At 57.4% G+C, this 16,968-nt stretch overlaps 1 protein-coding gene across 4 annotated transcripts in view; it reads right to left on the bottom strand.

The window, feature by feature from the left end:
- The window catches only part of DLEC1 (DLEC1 cilia and flagella associated protein), a 45,809-nt gene that overhangs the window by 15,590 nt on the left and 13,251 nt on the right, over nucleotides 1-16,968 (bottom strand). For all 4 annotated transcript variants that reach the window (XM_059664405.1, XM_059664406.1, XM_059664403.1 and 1 more), the window contains exons 7-19: nucleotides 14,371-14,458; nucleotides 13,593-13,766; nucleotides 12,820-12,956; nucleotides 11,525-11,617; nucleotides 8,482-8,572; nucleotides 7,466-7,628; nucleotides 6,240-6,432; nucleotides 5,533-5,591; nucleotides 4,768-4,927; nucleotides 4,380-4,473; nucleotides 4,043-4,173; nucleotides 3,782-3,940; nucleotides 2,356-2,495 (exon numbers count right to left, since the gene is read on the bottom strand). In XM_059664405.1, the coding sequence (XP_059520388.1) occupies nucleotides 2,356-2,495; nucleotides 3,782-3,940; nucleotides 4,043-4,173; nucleotides 4,380-4,473; nucleotides 4,768-4,927; nucleotides 5,533-5,591; nucleotides 6,240-6,432; nucleotides 7,466-7,628; nucleotides 8,482-8,572; nucleotides 11,525-11,617; nucleotides 12,820-12,956; nucleotides 13,593-13,766; nucleotides 14,371-14,458 (1,682 nt within the window). The remainder of the gene's footprint in view (nucleotides 1-2,355; nucleotides 2,496-3,781; nucleotides 3,941-4,042; nucleotides 4,174-4,379; nucleotides 4,474-4,767; nucleotides 4,928-5,532; nucleotides 5,592-6,239; nucleotides 6,433-7,465; nucleotides 7,629-8,481; nucleotides 8,573-11,524; nucleotides 11,618-12,819; nucleotides 12,957-13,592; nucleotides 13,767-14,370; nucleotides 14,459-16,968) is intronic.

The raw sequence follows: 16,968 nt of genomic DNA, 5'->3' as shown, positions 1-16,968 counted from the left end.
AGGAGAACAAAACTACGACTTAAGACCCCTGGGGGGGAAGGCGGTGTAGAATGAATGTGGGAAACAGCCAGGGGGGCGGTAACTGAAGGGCTGTGGGAGATCAGTCAGCTAGGCCAGGGCCTCAAGCCCTGCGCTCGCTCACACGACACACAGAAGCCTGGCTGCAGCAGGATTTATCCCCCCAGCAGGATGGGGTGTGGGGCAGATCCTGCAGTAACCTTGGGCCTCTCAACTATCATGGAGGGAAAGCAACCAAATAGAGCGAGCCTAGTCCTTCATGCCTATTTACGAATGAATGAATGGAATGACTTGTGTAGCTGGCCAGTGTGGGTTCCCCTTGCTGCTTGACTTGGCCTGTTTAACCCCTTTGACGAGGCCCCTTCCTCTTACGGGGTCAGGGAGCTCTGTCCTCTGAGGGTTCTCACATGCACCCCTTGGGAGAGGAGTGCTCACAGCACACACCTACACCCATTGACGCAGGGAGAACTGACACCCTTAGCTCCTTATGCAAATCAACTTCCTCTTCCATTTAAAAACAGGAATGGGCAGCCAAGGATTACTACACGTAGAATAAAAACCAGTGAAGGAGAAGGACTCTAACCCAAAATCTGAGGACACAAAAATTCATTTCCTTGGGGAAACGTAAGAGGCGGCCGCATCCATATAATAACATGACTATAAAAGAAGCAAGCGATCCAAGAACAAAAAAACTTGGGATTTCAAAACATGGCTGTCAAAAGAAGGGCGCCCATCAAATTAGTGAAATGCAAGGCCACGGCCATCTCCCCGAACAAGAAGCAAAAACACCGAGAGGCGGAAAACATGAGAAAAATGGTTAAATTCATGCGATATAGATCCGGCAAGGCTTCTTCTGAGACAGACCCTCCCCGGTCACAGGGGTGGGCACGGGACCCAAAGAGAACCAAGCAGAGCCGCCGCCGGAGAAAGCCAGTTTCATCGTTCACGGAGGTTAAGCTGGGAGTGTGTGAGCCTGGAGTTCTAAGTGGGCCCCTTCCTCAGGGCAGAGTGGCCAAGGGCCCCGCTCCAACAGGGGGGAGAAAGGCCAACAGAGAGAGGAGCAGAGCTGAGGGTTGGGGAGGGGCTGGGGTGGAGTAGAGGGGAGGCTGGTGGGAATGAGAGAGGAGCAGAACAGAAGACAGGAGGGTGGGGGGTGGTGGCTGGAGCCCCTGCCATCAGCAGGGCGGGACTGCCCAGTCACATGCTCCCCTTGCTCCCCTTTATTGCCTAACGTGGATGCATCCGTGTTTCCATCACCTGCACCTGTAAAATTCTGATGAACACACGGTCCTTTAAGAAGAAAGATCGGGGATCGAAAAGGGAAGGAAATAAGCAAAGACGTAAAGGCATTCACCCTGATGAGAAGACAGACTTAACCTGCATTCATAGTCAAGGTCCTCGGGGTGCCATGCAGGACCCGAGAGGAAAAGGCTCACACTCGGACCTGTGCTGTGACCGGGGAAAAGCACATTCGAGCAAGACACTGCTGGTATTTACTCCCCCCGTCAGATGGTCAAAGTGTAAAATAATGAGTTCCTATCTGTCGCTGTGAGAGTGTGAGACGGTGGGCAGCCCCATAGACTGTAGGTGGGACTATAAAATGGCACAGTATTTTTGGAGGATCCATAAAGATTTAAAATGAACATTTAAATGTTTTCATGATGAAATACACGCAGAAATGACTGTGAAACACAGTGTAAATACATTCCGTTTAAAAAATAAGAACACCCGTGTGCCACTGCCACTCAGCTTATTACAGAATATTTCCACCCGGCAGCCTAAGGAAACGAACATTACGCTGCAAAATAATGTGGGAGGGGGCCGAGGCTGTGGATGACTCTATATTTGCAGTGATTGGATAATTACGAAGGTGGGTGCTGGGTACACGGGGGCTCATTATACGATTGCATTTTTGCATATTTAAGGAATTTTCTGGAAGGAAGGGAGGGAGGGAGGAATGTCACTAATCACCGTTGAAACCTTCAGTGTGCTCCTCCCAGAACCAACCGCATTCACTCATTTAAAGAAGCCACGGCTATTTTGTGTCTGTTCTGTTGAATATTGACTGTTTCCAGTTTTTCACTGTTATGAACAGTCGGGCCCTGAGAATTCCCCGATGAGCACACGGCTGCCGCTGCACACGCGTAAGTCTCTCCGGGGGCCACGGGGTAGGCGCATGTTTTACCGTAACGGGCGTTTTCTGTAATTTCCGAATTTTATAGAATAAACATGTAGGAACACCTTTAGAGTCTGAAATGTCTACAGGTGAAAATTACACATCACCTATGCGAATACACCAGGATGACGCGGAAGGCGTGTTGTCAGGGGCCCCCCTACCTCCAGGGCCCGTTCGCCACCTCCAGCACCAGGACCGTCTGCAGACACTGGGCCTGACGAGCCTCCAAGGTGACGCTCACCCTGCACTCCCCCAGAGGGTGCACCTCGCCGCCGGAGGGCTCGATGTGGAAAGGAGACACCTGACGGGGAGGTCAACCCGGAAGGATAAGGGGTGCGATCACTTGGAATTGCAGAACTTGGGGCTGGCCATGCCCAACCAGGGTCACCCCAAGCTGCCCCCAGCTCGTCAGAGAGCCACGCAGGATACAGAAGGCGGCAGGCGGGAGGGGGAACACGGCTGCGCATGTCTCAGGACTCAGAGGACAAAGACCGGGTCTCCAAGTAAAGGAGGAGGACCCCAGGACTGGCCGAGATCTGAGGGGTAAAAGGCAGAGGGAGGCAATGGGGGGGTGGGGGGTGGGGGGGGCAAGTGGACAGCAAGACAGGGGCCTCTGCAGGAAGCAGTCAGAGGAAGGTGCCTTCGCCAAGCAGACCGGGCCAGAGGCTCACAGGTGCAGCGACAACCTGAGGCAGCTCCCAAGGACCTGCTGCCGCTGTGGGCGAAGAGCGCAGGTGGCCTAGGCCCGGCCAGCGGTCTCAGTGGTTGAGCATCGGCCCATGAACTAGGAGGTCACAGTTCAATTCCCGGGCTGCAGGCAGGCTCAATCCCCAGTAGGGGGCATGCAGGAGGCAGCCAGCCGATCAATGATTCTTTCTCATCATTGATGTTTCTCTCTCTCTCCCCCTTCCTGTCTGAAATCAATAAAAATATATTTTTAAAAACAAGAGGGGATGGTTGACCGCTAACTGCCGCTGGGGAGTAACAAGGACCGCGGCTTGGTCATCTTCTGGATCGCGCACCACACAGCCACGTGCGATGCCACAGTGTGAGTGTGGGGTGATGATACTCTGCCACCTTTAGAATTTTCTTATTTTACAGTGAAAAGAAAAGGGCTATTTGAATGGAAATGAATCTCGAGCTCTCTTTTTTTGGAGCCTTTCGTTTGGCGGAGGAGCCCAGGCCCAAGCATCACCTGGTGGCAGGTATTCAAACTGCAGGCACACGCCCTGCCTGAGAAGTTGGGGACCTGGGGGTGAGCCCACCCAGCCGGTCCCTCCCTGGAGGCCTGGGGAGCTTCCTGGCCAGCCCGGCTCCCTATTATCTTCCTGACTCAGGCTGCTCTGACCGAGGGAGAAACCCAGGTCCTATTTCTGCATCCGACTGGCAGAGCAAGTAACAGGGAAATCCAGTTTGGGGTCAAGTTCTGCCGCAGAGAGGACCCGCCTGCTCGGAGACGGGGAGAACTGGGGCCGCTGCCAGGCGGACGGCACCAGGCAGCGTCTCCTCTCCCAGCCCCCACCCTCTGAAGGCCCAGCCCAGGATCCACCGTTGAAACAGGGCACAGGTGAGTCGGCGCCGACTTACGCCCTCCTGCCTCTCCTCCAGGCAGACCGAGCTCTCCTTCAGGAGCCACACGGCCAAGAGCGGGCTGGTGTTCTGGATGCGGATGCACTTGGTGGCCTTGTGCCCCAGGCGCAGCAACCCGAACTGCAGGGCCGAGACGCTGATGACGAGGGCCGGACCCTGAGACACACGGGGCCCGTCACTGGGGGTGGGCTCTGTGCCCCGTTTGTCCCCCCACCCCCGCGCCCCCACCCCCGCCCCCCGCATTGCCCCCAGCCGCACCTTAAACGTGGCCTCGATGTGCAGCACCACTGGCCAGGGGGAGTCTTTGATTTCACACAGCAGGTCCTGGCTGGTGGGGCCGGGGACACCGCCCGTGAACTTCAACTCAAAGTCCTCCACCTCACTGGCCGCTGGGGGAGGGGGAGAGAGAGAAAGCTGAGAAAGGAAGCAGAGGCAGGTTCCCGGGTACCTGGGCCTGGGTGCCTGGCCTTCGCTGACTTCTCGCCCGTGGGTGCCGGGCTGCTGCCGGAGCTGATCACGGGGCACCGTGACCCCGCACGGGCCCCACACGCAGGCCTCCTGCCCCAGCCCCGGGCGGGCCCCCTCGCCGCAGTACCGATGGTCCCCATGCAGGGCTCCACTTCGATGATGTGGCAGTCGCAGATCTTCCCCCACATGTACCTGATGCGGGACCTGCTGTTGTTCCACATCTGAAAGGCACACCCCAGCCGTCAAATCCGGGCCTGTGGAGGGACACCCTCCCAGCCCAGTCCAACAGCACCCACCCCGCGCCGCAGGGCTTGTGGGCACAGGAAGGGGCTCCCCAGCCCTGTCGCTTGGAGGATGCTGGGAAGCTGGTACAGGGACAGGCGCGCCCAGCCCAGCATCCGTGCAAACCCAGGGACCCATCCTCTGTGAGGCGGGAGGCGGCCGCCGTCCGCAACCTCCCGCCACCTTCCCCTCACAGCTGCGCCAGGGCAGCACTACCTGTGCCAGGGCCCTACCCTAAAGTCCTTCTTCACGTTCAGGCCGATGTAGTTCTCCCCGGGGATGATGAGGGCGTAGGGCTCCAGGAGGATCTGGAAAGGTTCCGCTGAGCCTTTCACCTCGACCTCCAGGACGATCACGTCGTTCGCGGTGTAGCAGGGGGTTTCCAGGTCGAAGCTGAACGCAGAGCACCGGGGCTAGGACCCAGCCAACAGCCCGAGCAGCCCTGTCCGGCCCTGCTTCTGCCCCAGGTGTTCGGGCTGGTGAAAAGCAAACCATCGCCTACCACGAGCCCCTAAATCAGACCCGCCAGTCAGCGCCCTGAAACGGTGATGAGTGCCTGTGGCTGCCACTGCAACTCAGTGCAAGGCCTGGCCAGGGCCACCGCCCCTGCTGCCTCCAGGGACCACAGCGGGGCGCCGGCCTGGGATCGCTACAGGGCTCTGGCTGCAGACCCCTGGCGGTTGTCTAGGGGGCACTGGTAGCAATGCCCACCAAGGGGCACAACCTCCCCCGCACCCCCAGGAGCCACCAGCCTGGCTGCCCGGTGGTAACGATGAGCCTGGGCCCAGCCCCGAGGTTGCAGGGGGGCCTGAGCTCTCAGTGAGCCCAGCGGGCTCTGCTCCCTGCGTGCTGAGCCCACGCCAGGCCTAGGTGCCAGGGCCAGGCAAACGGGGGGGTCAGGTGGCTCCTTCACCCCTTCCCGTCACCCTCCCTCGCAGCCCCACGGGGAAGGCAGGCCCCGCTCCCCACCTCTCATCCAGGGCCCGGGCCCTGCTCACCCCTCGAGCTCTGGGACATCCTCTATCACCATCTGGAAAACGCTGTGAAAATCCTTCAGCTGCAAGACAGACACAGCGCCCTGGAACCCAACCGCATGCCAGCCTGGCTGCCCCAGAGAAAGGCTGCGGCCGAGGCCCCAGAAAGGCCCTGAGGGTGCTGTTTCCCTGCGGGGCTCCCCCCACCGAGGGAAGAGGGGTGGCTATGGGTGTGCCGGGTGTGGTGCCCCACCCCCAGCTGAGCCTGGGGGGCAGGGAGAAAAGGCTCTCCAGACCCCAACACTGCCCCCAGTGTGTCCCGGGCACCACCCCCTCCCAGGACAGGCAGTGAGCGGCTGGATGCTGGGCTGAGAGGCAGACCTGCTGACCTCACCAGCGGCCCCTGAGCGCCCGCCTTCCCACCAGCGCTCACGCCCTCTCACCCAGGAGCTGCTGACCTCGCCCTCGGGGACCTGCGCCTCTCGCTCTCTGGGGGCTGCTGGGGGCTCCACAAGGATGGGGACGCCCTTGACGGAGCTGATACCGGAGACCCCAGGCTGAGGAATGGAGGCCAGGGTCTGCCTGCAGACGAGGTGTGTGCAGGAGCAGGAGCAGGAGCAGGCAAGGCGAGCGCCTTCACCCTGACCCCGCGGCAGCTTCAGCGTCACCAGAGAACAGGCCCCGAGGGTGCCACTACCATGACCCGCTCATGCGTGACCCGATCACGTCACCTGGTGAGGGGAAAAGCTCAGGATGAACTCGTGGTCCGCGAAGGGGTTGAGGGTGCCCCGCTCGGGGGTCATGGCGAAGGCCGTCTCCCTGTCGGGGTAGCTTTTGATCCTGTCCGGGCTGTAGGTCTCTCCGGGCATCAGGGTCTGCAGGTTGGGCATCATGATCTGCCAGTGGAAGGCCAGCTCCACGTGCCTGTGAGGGCATGGACAGCGGGTCCCAGGTCAGGTCCCAGTTCTGTCAGGAACAGGTCCTCGCGTCCCTGCCCGGCCTGACCCCCCTCCGCCAGGCCAGCCTCAGGCCCTGCCCGTGGAGGAGCCTGGGGAAGGGGCAGCACATGGGTCAGGGAGTCCAAGCTGGAGGCCCCCTAAGAGAGCCCCCTCTCCCCGCCGCCAGCAGCTGGAGGTTAGGGCCCCAGGGACGCGGGAAATGGCACACACAGGGAGTCATGCTCCAACCATCGCACTGCAGGGCTCTGAACGCCCCCAGATCTCAGGAAAGTGTCTGCAGTGTCTCCCACCACATGAGAGTTGCCCCATCGACCCCCACTCCGCCCCCAGCTCTCTAGCTATGGCCTCCAGGACCTCTCTGGCCGGAAAGGTATGTGCCCCCTGGCTGCCAGGAGCGGTACAATTCCATGGCAGTGGGAGGGGCGGGCCTCTGGGTGCTGCTGACGGCAGGAGGGCGGCAGCTGGGTGACAGCCTGTGTAAGGCCGGGCTGGGTCACCAGGCCGCCTGACTGGAGGCTCCGTGGTCTGTCCTGGTGCAATGGCAGTGAGCACTGGGCCCACAGGCCAGTCTGTCGGACCCTGGGACTTGGACGGCCCCCCATCCTGGGCAGGGCAGGAACGCTCTGGAGCCCCGTTCCTGGCTAAGGATGGTCCAGGATGGTCAACGCTGCCCCATGTAACCTGCGGCGACGGAAAGATATCTGCGCTGTCCAGCATGAGGCCACCAGCTACAAGTGTGGCTGAGGACTTAACATGTGGCTGGAGCCACTGAAGAAGTGAGTTTTTAACTGTACTGAATGTTCATGGATCTCCACTGAAATAGCCACATGTAGCTAGTGGCCATCACGCTGGGCAGCGAATCTGGATCCCTCCATTCTGTGCCCAGACTGCTCCCTGGCCCCTGGCAGGGACCTGCTGCCTCACTGGCTCTCGGGGCCTGGAGAGGAAGGAGAAGGGGGGGGGGTGCGCTGGGGGGGCTGAGCATCGGGGTCACTCACGTAGTGTTTCTAATAAGCAGCTGCCTCCTCGCTGTGGACTGAAGGTTTTCAGGCTCAAAGCGTATGAAGTGCTGGGCTGTTAAGTCCGTGAGCTCTCCAGGCTCCGGCTGGCTCTTCTCCCCAGAAATATAGACCAGCTCCAAAGCAACCAGCTGCCCCATTCCTGACGAAACAGGGTGGCCAAGTTTCGCTAGGGCTGAAATCAGGACCCTCTGGCCGAAGGCTGTCGCAGGACCCATGCTACCATCCACATGCAACTTGGTCATGACCCCGGGAATTGTACACAAGAGAACTGGGGGCCATTAACACACAGATTCACGTCCCCACGTCTTCACAGACCAAACGGAGGTGATTCTCATAACCTAGCACGTTGCAGACACTCAATTAGTGCTGGCTGAGTGAAACTGGATGGATGGATGGATGGATGGATGGATGGATGGACGGACAGGCGGGTGGACGAACAGATGATGGGCAGATGGAAGGAAAGAAGAGAGGAAGGTTGGGTGGAAGGAAGGTTGGATGGAAGAAAGGAAGGACAGACGGATGGGAGGGAGGGAGAGAGAAAGGGAGGATAGATGGATTGGACAGAAGAAAGGACAGACGGATGGGAGGGAGGGAGAAAGAAAGGGTGGGGGGATGGATGGAAGGAACAAGGGCGTCTTGAAATTCAGCAGGATGCCCCCCTAACGCTACAGGAACCTAGAGGTGCATCGGGGTTGTTTGTATGAGAGTCGCTGGTCACTCCCAGGAAGGAGCTCAAGGTGAGTTTCGAGGTGAAGGGTGAAAGGTTTCGCCCAGGCTTCCATCTGTCTCCCACTAGAAGGCTCCCTGGGACTGTCCCGAAGGCCACACTGGCTTGGGTCTCCAAGGTCTGACCAGAGCGAGAGGCCCCAAACTAGACCCTGGTGCATGGAGGCTGCAGCAGCCCTCACGGCGTCCCCTGATGCCCAGGCCAGTGCGGCAGCTTCCGGACCCCCACCCACCCCACCCCACCCCAGGCACACACGCCAGCCCACCTGACGTCACCAGCTCCTTTATCTGGCAGTTGTCACACGCCATCACGAAGGTCTGCTCTGCCTTTCCAAAGCTCGTTGGGAGAAACCAGACCTGGGGGAGACAGGCTGCCCTGTGACCTCCCACTAAGGGGCTTCCCCCACCTCCCAGGCTCCTCTTCTCTGACGCAGCCCGTCTCTGCTCTCCACTTCTGCTGCCCTCCCTGCCGCTGCCCCTCCTACCTAAGGCCAGGAGTTTCAGCTGGCGCTCCACCCCAGAGGAATGCCAAAGGGATAGGAAGAGCCAGTTCACAGGGACCAACACACACATGACAACGTGGGGAACCTCATTCAAAACCTAAATGAAAACCACCCAGGACAAGAGGTTTCACTCTTCATAGCGGCAGAGAGCAGGACGTTAGCTCTCACAAATGCTGTGCTGTGATATCTTGATTTTCTTCAACGTAATCTAGAGGGACGGGTGAGGATTGGTTGGAAGAGGGGGAGGAACGTATGCAGTAAGGTTCGCCAAGAGCTCACACGCATGAAAGCTGGGAAATGAGTACACTGTATGTGTTTTAACATGTCCAAGCCCAGCTGGTCTGGCTCAGCTGGTTGAGCGACATGCCAGGCACCAGGTCCCCGGTTCAATTCCTGGTTGGGACACATGCCTGGATTAGAGGTTCGGTCCCTAGTTGGGGGCATGCAGGAGGCAGCTAATTGATGTTTCTCTCTCATCGATGTTCCTATCTCTCTCTCCCTCTCCTTGCCTCTCTGAAATAAATAAAAACATATTTAAAAAAAAACAACCTAAAAATGTCCACGATAGCAGTTAAAAATATTTGGAGAGCGTACTGTATTGGCAGGAGTGTGAGGAAACAGACACCTTCACATGTTGGAAGTATAATTGGTACGATCCACACGGTGGGGATTTGGTCAACATGTATCACAGTTATGAGCAGAGACCCCCCCCCCCCCCCCGGAGTCAGCACCTCCACTTCAAAGACTGTATCCTGCAGGCAGACTCGTATTTGCCCAGACTGATGCATGCGTAAGTTATGTGCAAAAATAGCCAGAGATCAGAAAAAACTCTCCATGGTCATCAGTGGGGAAGAGCTGAGCTCCCGACTGAAGTTCGCTCACACAGTGGGGACTGCGCAACTGCAACAACAGAAGGGCGATTTCTGAGGGACATCGCCGAGTGGAAACACACAGGACCGAGCCGGGTGGAGTGGGCAGCCGTGGGTCCGAAGGAGAAAAGGGAAGACAGAGCGTGGGATCTGCGGGCGGAGGCATCGCCTGTCTCAGGAAGGGCACCCGGAAGCCTGGTGAGCGTGCGGCCTCTGGGTGGCTGAGGAAGTGGGGTGAAAGGGAGCATTTCACTGTTTATCTGCTTGTATCTTTTTTTTTTTTTAAATATATTTTATTGATATTTTACAGAGAGGAAGGAAGAGAGACAGAGAGTCAGAAACATTGATGAGAGAGAAACATCGACCAGCCGCCTCCTGCACATCCCCCACCAGGGATGTGCCCGCAACCCAGGTACATGCCCTTGACCGGAATCGAACCTGGGACCTTTCAGTCTGCAGGCCGACGCTCTATCCACTGAGCCAAACCGGTTTCGGCTGCTTGTATCTTTTGAATTTTTAAGTGTGAATTTAGTTCTTAATCGGAAATATGAATAAATTTTAAAACGAACAGGCCCCCGAACCACCAGTAAACAAAATACAGGAATGCAGCCAGGCCAGCGTGGCTCAGGGGCTGAGCGTCGACCTGTGAGCCAGGAGGTCACGTTTGATTCCATTCCTGGTCAGGGCACATGCAGGCTTCATCCCCAGTAGGGGGCGTGCAGGAGGCAGCCAATCAATGATTCTCTCTCATCATCGATGTTTCTCTCCCTCCCTCTCTCTTCCTCTCTGAAATCAATAAAAATATATTTTTAAAAAATACATAAGGAATGCAAAGGGGAAAAAACTCTCCCCTGACTCCCTCACTGCCCCCCCCACCAGACTCCTGCTGCGGCCCTCTTCCTTTTCCTGGGGCTCATAGGAAGATGGGATGAGGGGGGCATCCTGGCCTGGTCAGAGGTGACCAGTGCCAGTGCCTTAAAGCCATGGTGAGGCTGTGACAAGACCTGGGCTACGCCAAGAGGACCCAACCCGCCCCTCAGCAGTAGACAAAGGACTGAAAAAGCCCTACTATGCCCCTGAGTCGGGGAGGGAGACAGGGACAGGAAGACATCCCATTTCTCAAAGGCTCTTCTGGGAACCAATGAGCAGGTGTGGTGAGCAGAAGGGAGCACGTGAAGGGGCCGGTGTGGGGCGGAGAAGCCCACAGCCGGGGTGTCGGACTCTGAGAGCTTCTGCAGAGGCTCAGAGTAGGGCCCAAGGAAGGCGGGTCTTGCCGACTATGTAACTGAGGATCAAACAGGAAAGAGAGAACCAAGCCAGTCATCACCCAGGTACCCCCTTGGGGGGGGTGGCGTGTCCAAGAGAGACTGAAGAACCATGGGAAGGTCCTGGAAGCAGCCCGGATGCTGGTGAAAGTGACCCCCAGGCTGACAGTGCGGACAAGCAATGCTCAGGTATCACGACAGAGAAGCTAGGTCAGCGATGGCAAACCTTTTGAGCTCGGCGTGCCAGCATTTTGAAAAACCCTAACTTAACTCTGGTGCCGTGTCACATATAGAAATTTTTTTGATCTTTGCAACCATAGTAAAACAAAGACTTATATTTTTGATATTTATTTTATATATTTAAATGCCATTGAACAAAGAAAAATCAACCAAAAAAAATGAGTTCGCGTGTCGCCTCTGACACGCGTGTCATAGGTTTGCCATCACTGGGCTAGGGCTTTCGGCACTTCCTTTGGGAGAGAGGCCATAAGCCAGTCAAGTGACGTCACCCCACAGGATGCAGGGACATGCTCCTCCACAGAAACCGCCCAGGCTGGGACCCGGGGTGGAAGTGGGGATTTGGGTCATGAAAACACAGAGATGACGAAATCATGCAAGCCGTTGAAGAAATAGCCATGACCAGTCATTCGGAGGAGGAAATACAGGCCCTACCTCCATCAGTATCTCCTGCCCCGGAGCCAGCTCGAACACCGAAGGCATGATCCCAAAGGGCGGTTGCTCCACGAAGCCAGAGATTGTGACGGCCTGAAAGGAAAGCAGGTTACACAACAGCGGTGGAAGGAACTGTTGTGTAAAGCCCAGTGTTCGGGTTGCACCCTTCTCTCCTCCAAACATCTGTTCAGCAACGTGAAGGATCTTCAGGATCTCCAGTCCCTGGTGAGTGAAGCAACTGAGGCTCCTTCATTCCACAAGCATCTGCTCAGCCTTCACGGGGCACCAGGTGAGGTTCTGAAGGTTAAAGTCAAGGACGCCGCAGAGCCACTGACAAGGCTGCCACTGACAAGCGTTTCAGACACAAAGCAGGAGGCCTGAGACACGGCCTCACCCAGGAGGTTGGATCCCAAACCACAGTCCTGGCCCTCCTACAGCGCCCTCCGTGGCAGGCGCCAGCTTCCGGGTCTGCCTCCATCCCCGATGCACCCCTGCCTATAAGCTCCTGAGTCACAAGGGCAGCTGCCATCCCACCGGCAGCCCAGGTGCCTACAGCCCAGGTCCCTACACAGAAAGCCACTTAGCACCCCGGGGACACAAAGCCATGCCTACAGGTGCCTGGCGGGTAACAGAAACGAGTGAAATGTGTCTGTGGAACACGTGGCCCAGTGGATCTATCACTTGTTTTCCGGAGACACGGCACAGAGAAGTCTCCCCGCTGTGAGGAAAACAGCGGTGTGAGGGTGACGATGTGTGCGCGCCGACTGCTGCGGGGACAGGCGCAGCTGAGCAACAGGAGGGAAGGCACACGCGTCCTGCTTCCCGACGGGGCCACGGGAAGTCCTGGCCCAAGGCCGCCCGTCTTCCAAATTTCCCAGAGACCCCGGGAATGCTGATTCTGGTGCGAACCCTCCCGGAGATGTTTCAGCACCCCGCCAAACAACGTGCCCCCAGGATGTGGCCGAAGAGCTAGCTGCTCATCTGTGACCTCCGATGTGATTCAAACTGTTACTGCATTTGCTGCCACAGTGACCGCCTGGCTGAGCAAATGCAGTGACAGTGAGCCAGGCCTGGAAGCACAGGGGAGGTGAGGCGACTTGCCCAGGGTCACGCGCGTGTGAGCGGCACAGCCGGAGCCACAGCACCGGTCTCCATGCACACGGACCCTCGCTGGGAGGGAGAGGCTATCAAGTTCCATTTTCCGTGTGTTGACAACCTCGGGTACACAAGTCCCCCCCACGGCTCCTTCCTCTGATGGGGCTGCTTTTTGCCCGGCAGCCTCTGTGACCACTCACCCTGAAACTCGTGGGCGGCCAGGTCTTCTTGGGGATCACACAGAACTTGGCGGCGCTGAAGCCCACGTTCTTGCAGAGGAAAGTGCTCACCTTCATTTCCCCGACGAGGCAGTAACCACAGTCCAGCACCGGCGGCACTGCAGCCACAGGGAAAGACAGCCCGTCCCCGTGAATGGGCCCCGCTGCCCTTGTCCTCCTGAGGCCCCGCCGGAGAGCACGGCCCCTGCCAGCACCCCGACCAGAGAGGGCGAATGGGGACATGCCCTGACCCCCGCTCCCACGCCTGGCTAGAGCAGCAGGGGTCAGCACCCACTGTGAACTCAGGCCTCCGCCAGGGCCACCCGCATGGCCCTGGGGGGTTGTGGTCACAGTCCCAGCTTCCAGCCTGTACCCAGCTGAAGAGGCTTGTGATGGAGGGAGCCCAGCCAAAGTCAGCTTTCCTGAAGAAACCTCCCCCGCACCCCCCCGCCCCCCAGCCACAGAGGCAACATTCCCGCAAGGCTCAGGGCTCCTTCCAGGCCTCAGTGTGGCCAGGCCTGCTCAGGGGTGGCCTCGAGCCTGGAGAGCCCATGCTGGGGTTGGCTGGGCTGCGGCCTCCTCCCCTGCTGGGAGGAGACTGTAGACACTGCTAGCAGGTCCCTCCTCAGCACCCAGAAGGCCCTGCCAAGCTGTGTGCGGCCACAAAGGGCTCAGGAGCCAGCAGTCCTTGTAGGGACTCGCCAACCCTGACCGAATCCCCGGGGGAGGCGGGGAAGAGCAGGGCACACACTCACACGTCAGCACTGGGGGCGGCCTCCGGGCCTGCAGGGGGATCAGGAGTGGGTGGGCTGACTGGGTCTCAACCACAATAAAATCATCAAAGTCCCCCAGGCAGTCGGGGAAAAACTGGACAGTGTACTGGCAGATCATTCCAGGAGCCACCATTCCACTGTCTCCTGGGAACATTCCTGTGCGTGACAAAAGCGACAACTGAGGATCTGGGGACCAGGGCTTGGGCTGATGTGACTCAAACAGACCCTCCACTGCTGGGGCTGCTCTGTGAGCAAATGCCTCTGGGCCAAGGCCAGGCCACCAGGGTGTGTCTGTGTTGAGGGGGGTGGGGGGGGGTCAGCCTGTAAGGGCAGGGAACCAGGTCAAAATACCAGGGTGGGGAGAGTGATGGCCCATCCAGAAGGGTGAGGTGATGCCATGCCTGACCCTGTGGCTTAGCATGTATTTTTGTGGCCAACAGAGCTCTTTAAGATTCCTGAGCTGAATACGGACAAGTTGTTCTTGAGGATCATACTGTAACACGGGACGCTTGTACTGGTGCAGGTGACAGCATGAAGGGAGAGGGGAGGGCAGCACAAGGGCCTGGAGGGAGGTGATCAGAGAAGGAGCTGTTAGGATTCGAAGACCCCCCTGGAGGGAACAGCAGGCAGGTGTCCAGCAGAGGGCGAGCGGCTCCCAGGGACCGCTCATGGCCCAGCTCCGGACACAGACCGGGAGTCACTGAGGGCCAGTTGGGCCGGGAACTGGGTGCAGTCTAGACAACGGCCCTGCCGAGCTCACCCAATCCCAGAGAGAAGTACGGAGTGGCGGGCGGGATGACTCGCAGGTAGCGGCTGGTCGAGGTGGTGTTCTGCAGGGAGATGACCATCTGTGCAAAGACAAAGGCAGCTCTGAGGAGGCTACGCGCATGGACGGACGGCATGAGGCCTGGGGCAGGCGTGTAAATGCCATCAGCTCGGCCACGTGTTGGGAACGGCTGAGCTGAGCGACGGGCATGTGGGGACTCATGAGGCTGGTCTCTCTATTCTGTTTTCTTTTTGGAGAAAAATAAGCTGCAAGGTTGAGCATGCAGGCAGAAGCAGTCTGACCTAGTCTCTGCCCTGCTTAAACGAACAGCCACTGCGTGTGACACCTCCAACGCAACAACCAGGAAGGGTGGGAACCACCTGGAGATAGTTCTTGACACTGAAGACAGTGAAGTTGAGAGGCCCCTCTGCTGGTGAGTGGCAGGGCTGAGATGCGAGCCCAGGCGTCTGGCTCCCACGCCCTGCCCACCCCGCCTCTTACTCACTGTCTTCTTCCCCACACATCCCTTGGGGCCACTTCTTCCCACAGGCACCCGTGTGCCAGGGTCGTCATCGGGCCTTCATTCAGCCCACCCGGCCCAGAAAGCCCTGCCTTCTCCTTCCCTCGCTCAGATTGGGAGACCCCCTCAGGGCTAGGCCTGGAACTCACACACGCTGACCCCCACCAGCACCCCGCACAGCGCTTCACACAGACAGACGAGGAGCTCAATACATGCAGCCAACTTTGCTTCTATCTGGTGAGACATTACACTGGGGGGGAAGAATGTATAGATTATAACACGCCCCAAGTCATCCAGCGTAAGAAATAAACATTAAAAATACGGATGAAGCCCCACCCGGGCCCCCGACCGGATAACAGCTCATACACTGAAGTCTGTCGTCACAGTTTTAGTCACAGGCATGTTTTCCTAAACCAGCATTTAAGTCCACGGTGGGCAGCACAACCTATTGCGCTAATCTGTTGGTGAACCAGGCCCGCGTGTGGAGAGACCCGTATTGGGGTTTTCGTTTTCACTCTGCTACTAATGGCGATGAGCATCTTTTCGCAGGTTTATTTGCCATTTGGATTTCTTCTTGTGTGAGTTGTCACACAAGAGCAGTTTAAAAACTCCCATTGAGAGGGGAGATCTTGTTATCTTCCCCGGGAGCCTGGGCCGACCTGAGCGACTTACTAGTATTTGTAACCTATAGCAAGCTGAGGACGTAATGGCTTTCTCTACTCCTTCAAGGTAACCTCCAAGGTCAGGTCATAAGAAGTGATGCCACCTCTATCTTGCCCGATAGGAAACTCACTGGGAAGCTCTGCTGCTGACTTTGAGCTGCGTGTACAGTCCCATTACCCTGAGGTGGCCACACGGAGAAGCCGTGGTGATGCTCCGGTACACAGCTGCAGCTCTCTGCTGACAACCAGCATACACACACGCACACACATACACACACATGCATATACACACACGCATACACACACACACGCATACACACGCACACATGCACACACCACACAATTTTTAAAAGTAAAATAGGGCATCTTTCATTGGCTCTCGATTTACCTTACTTAGCAGGGGTAGACAAGACAGAGAGGTAGACCCATATTCAACTATTCACCGATTCAGTTGGCACTTATTTGCTGAGGGCCTACTGTGTGCAGGCACCGATAATGAGATGGTAACACAAACCTAGAAATAAGTCTTGCCCTTGTTGGGCTTACTTACAGCCTAGTGGAAAAGATGAAAATAAAACTGTGCCACGAAAGAGCCAATGGTACAAAAAGAGGCTGCAATAGGGAAATCTAATCCCGTCAGGAGAGGGCAGGGTGGTCTTCCGGACAAGTGACAACTAAGCAAGCGGCAAGGGATGCGCAGCAGACCAGGCCAGGCCAGAGGGAGGACTGCCCAGCAGTCGGTTCCTCTCACCACAGGCGCCCGCAGCCGGCGCCTTCCAGCCCTGCATGGAAGTGTCTTTCGCAGGGTCCCGGGCAGCTCCCCCTTCGCCCTATCGCTCCCCAACGAAAATTATTTTATCTCCCTTCCTCTGAGTCTTTGCCAACTTCCCCAACTGTCTTTGAAATGTGATAACCAGACACAAGTCCCAAAGATAACATATAACTATAAGTTCAAGAGGAAAGTGAAATGATTTAACGTTTCGCCTTTAGGACTAACATATCGGAACCATGGCTTTGCGAGTAGCACTCTTTAAACTGCAGAGCACCATCCGCGTGACTGGGAGGGGTTGTCGTGATTAGGCCTCGGGTCTTTGCACCAGGTGAGCAGAGCTGGCAACTGCTAGGCTTGGTCTTGACCTGATTCCCCAGGGCGGTGGGAGGCTAGCACTAATTTGAGGAGGAAACTGGGAAAAGGGAATGAGGAAAATTCTCTATCTACGGCTCTTGGAGGAATCACTGAATATGCTGTTAAGTGCAAAGAACAAGGTGCAGAGGACAGTGAGAAGGAGCGGGGGTTCCAATAGACCTCTGTATTTGCTTAGGATTCCAAAAAGAAACAATGGAAGAACCCAAACTCATGGAATAGTCACCTATAGGGTACTGAGAGTACACGGAAGAGCGGACAGGAAT

Source organism: Myotis daubentonii, chromosome 14 (genome assembly GCF_963259705.1).
Source record: "Myotis daubentonii chromosome 14, mMyoDau2.1, whole genome shotgun sequence".
NCBI lineage: Eukaryota > Metazoa > Chordata > Mammalia > Chiroptera > Vespertilionidae > Myotis > Myotis daubentonii.
The sequence above is the reverse complement of the archived record's forward strand: the minus strand, read 5'-3'. Positions and strand labels throughout refer to the sequence as shown.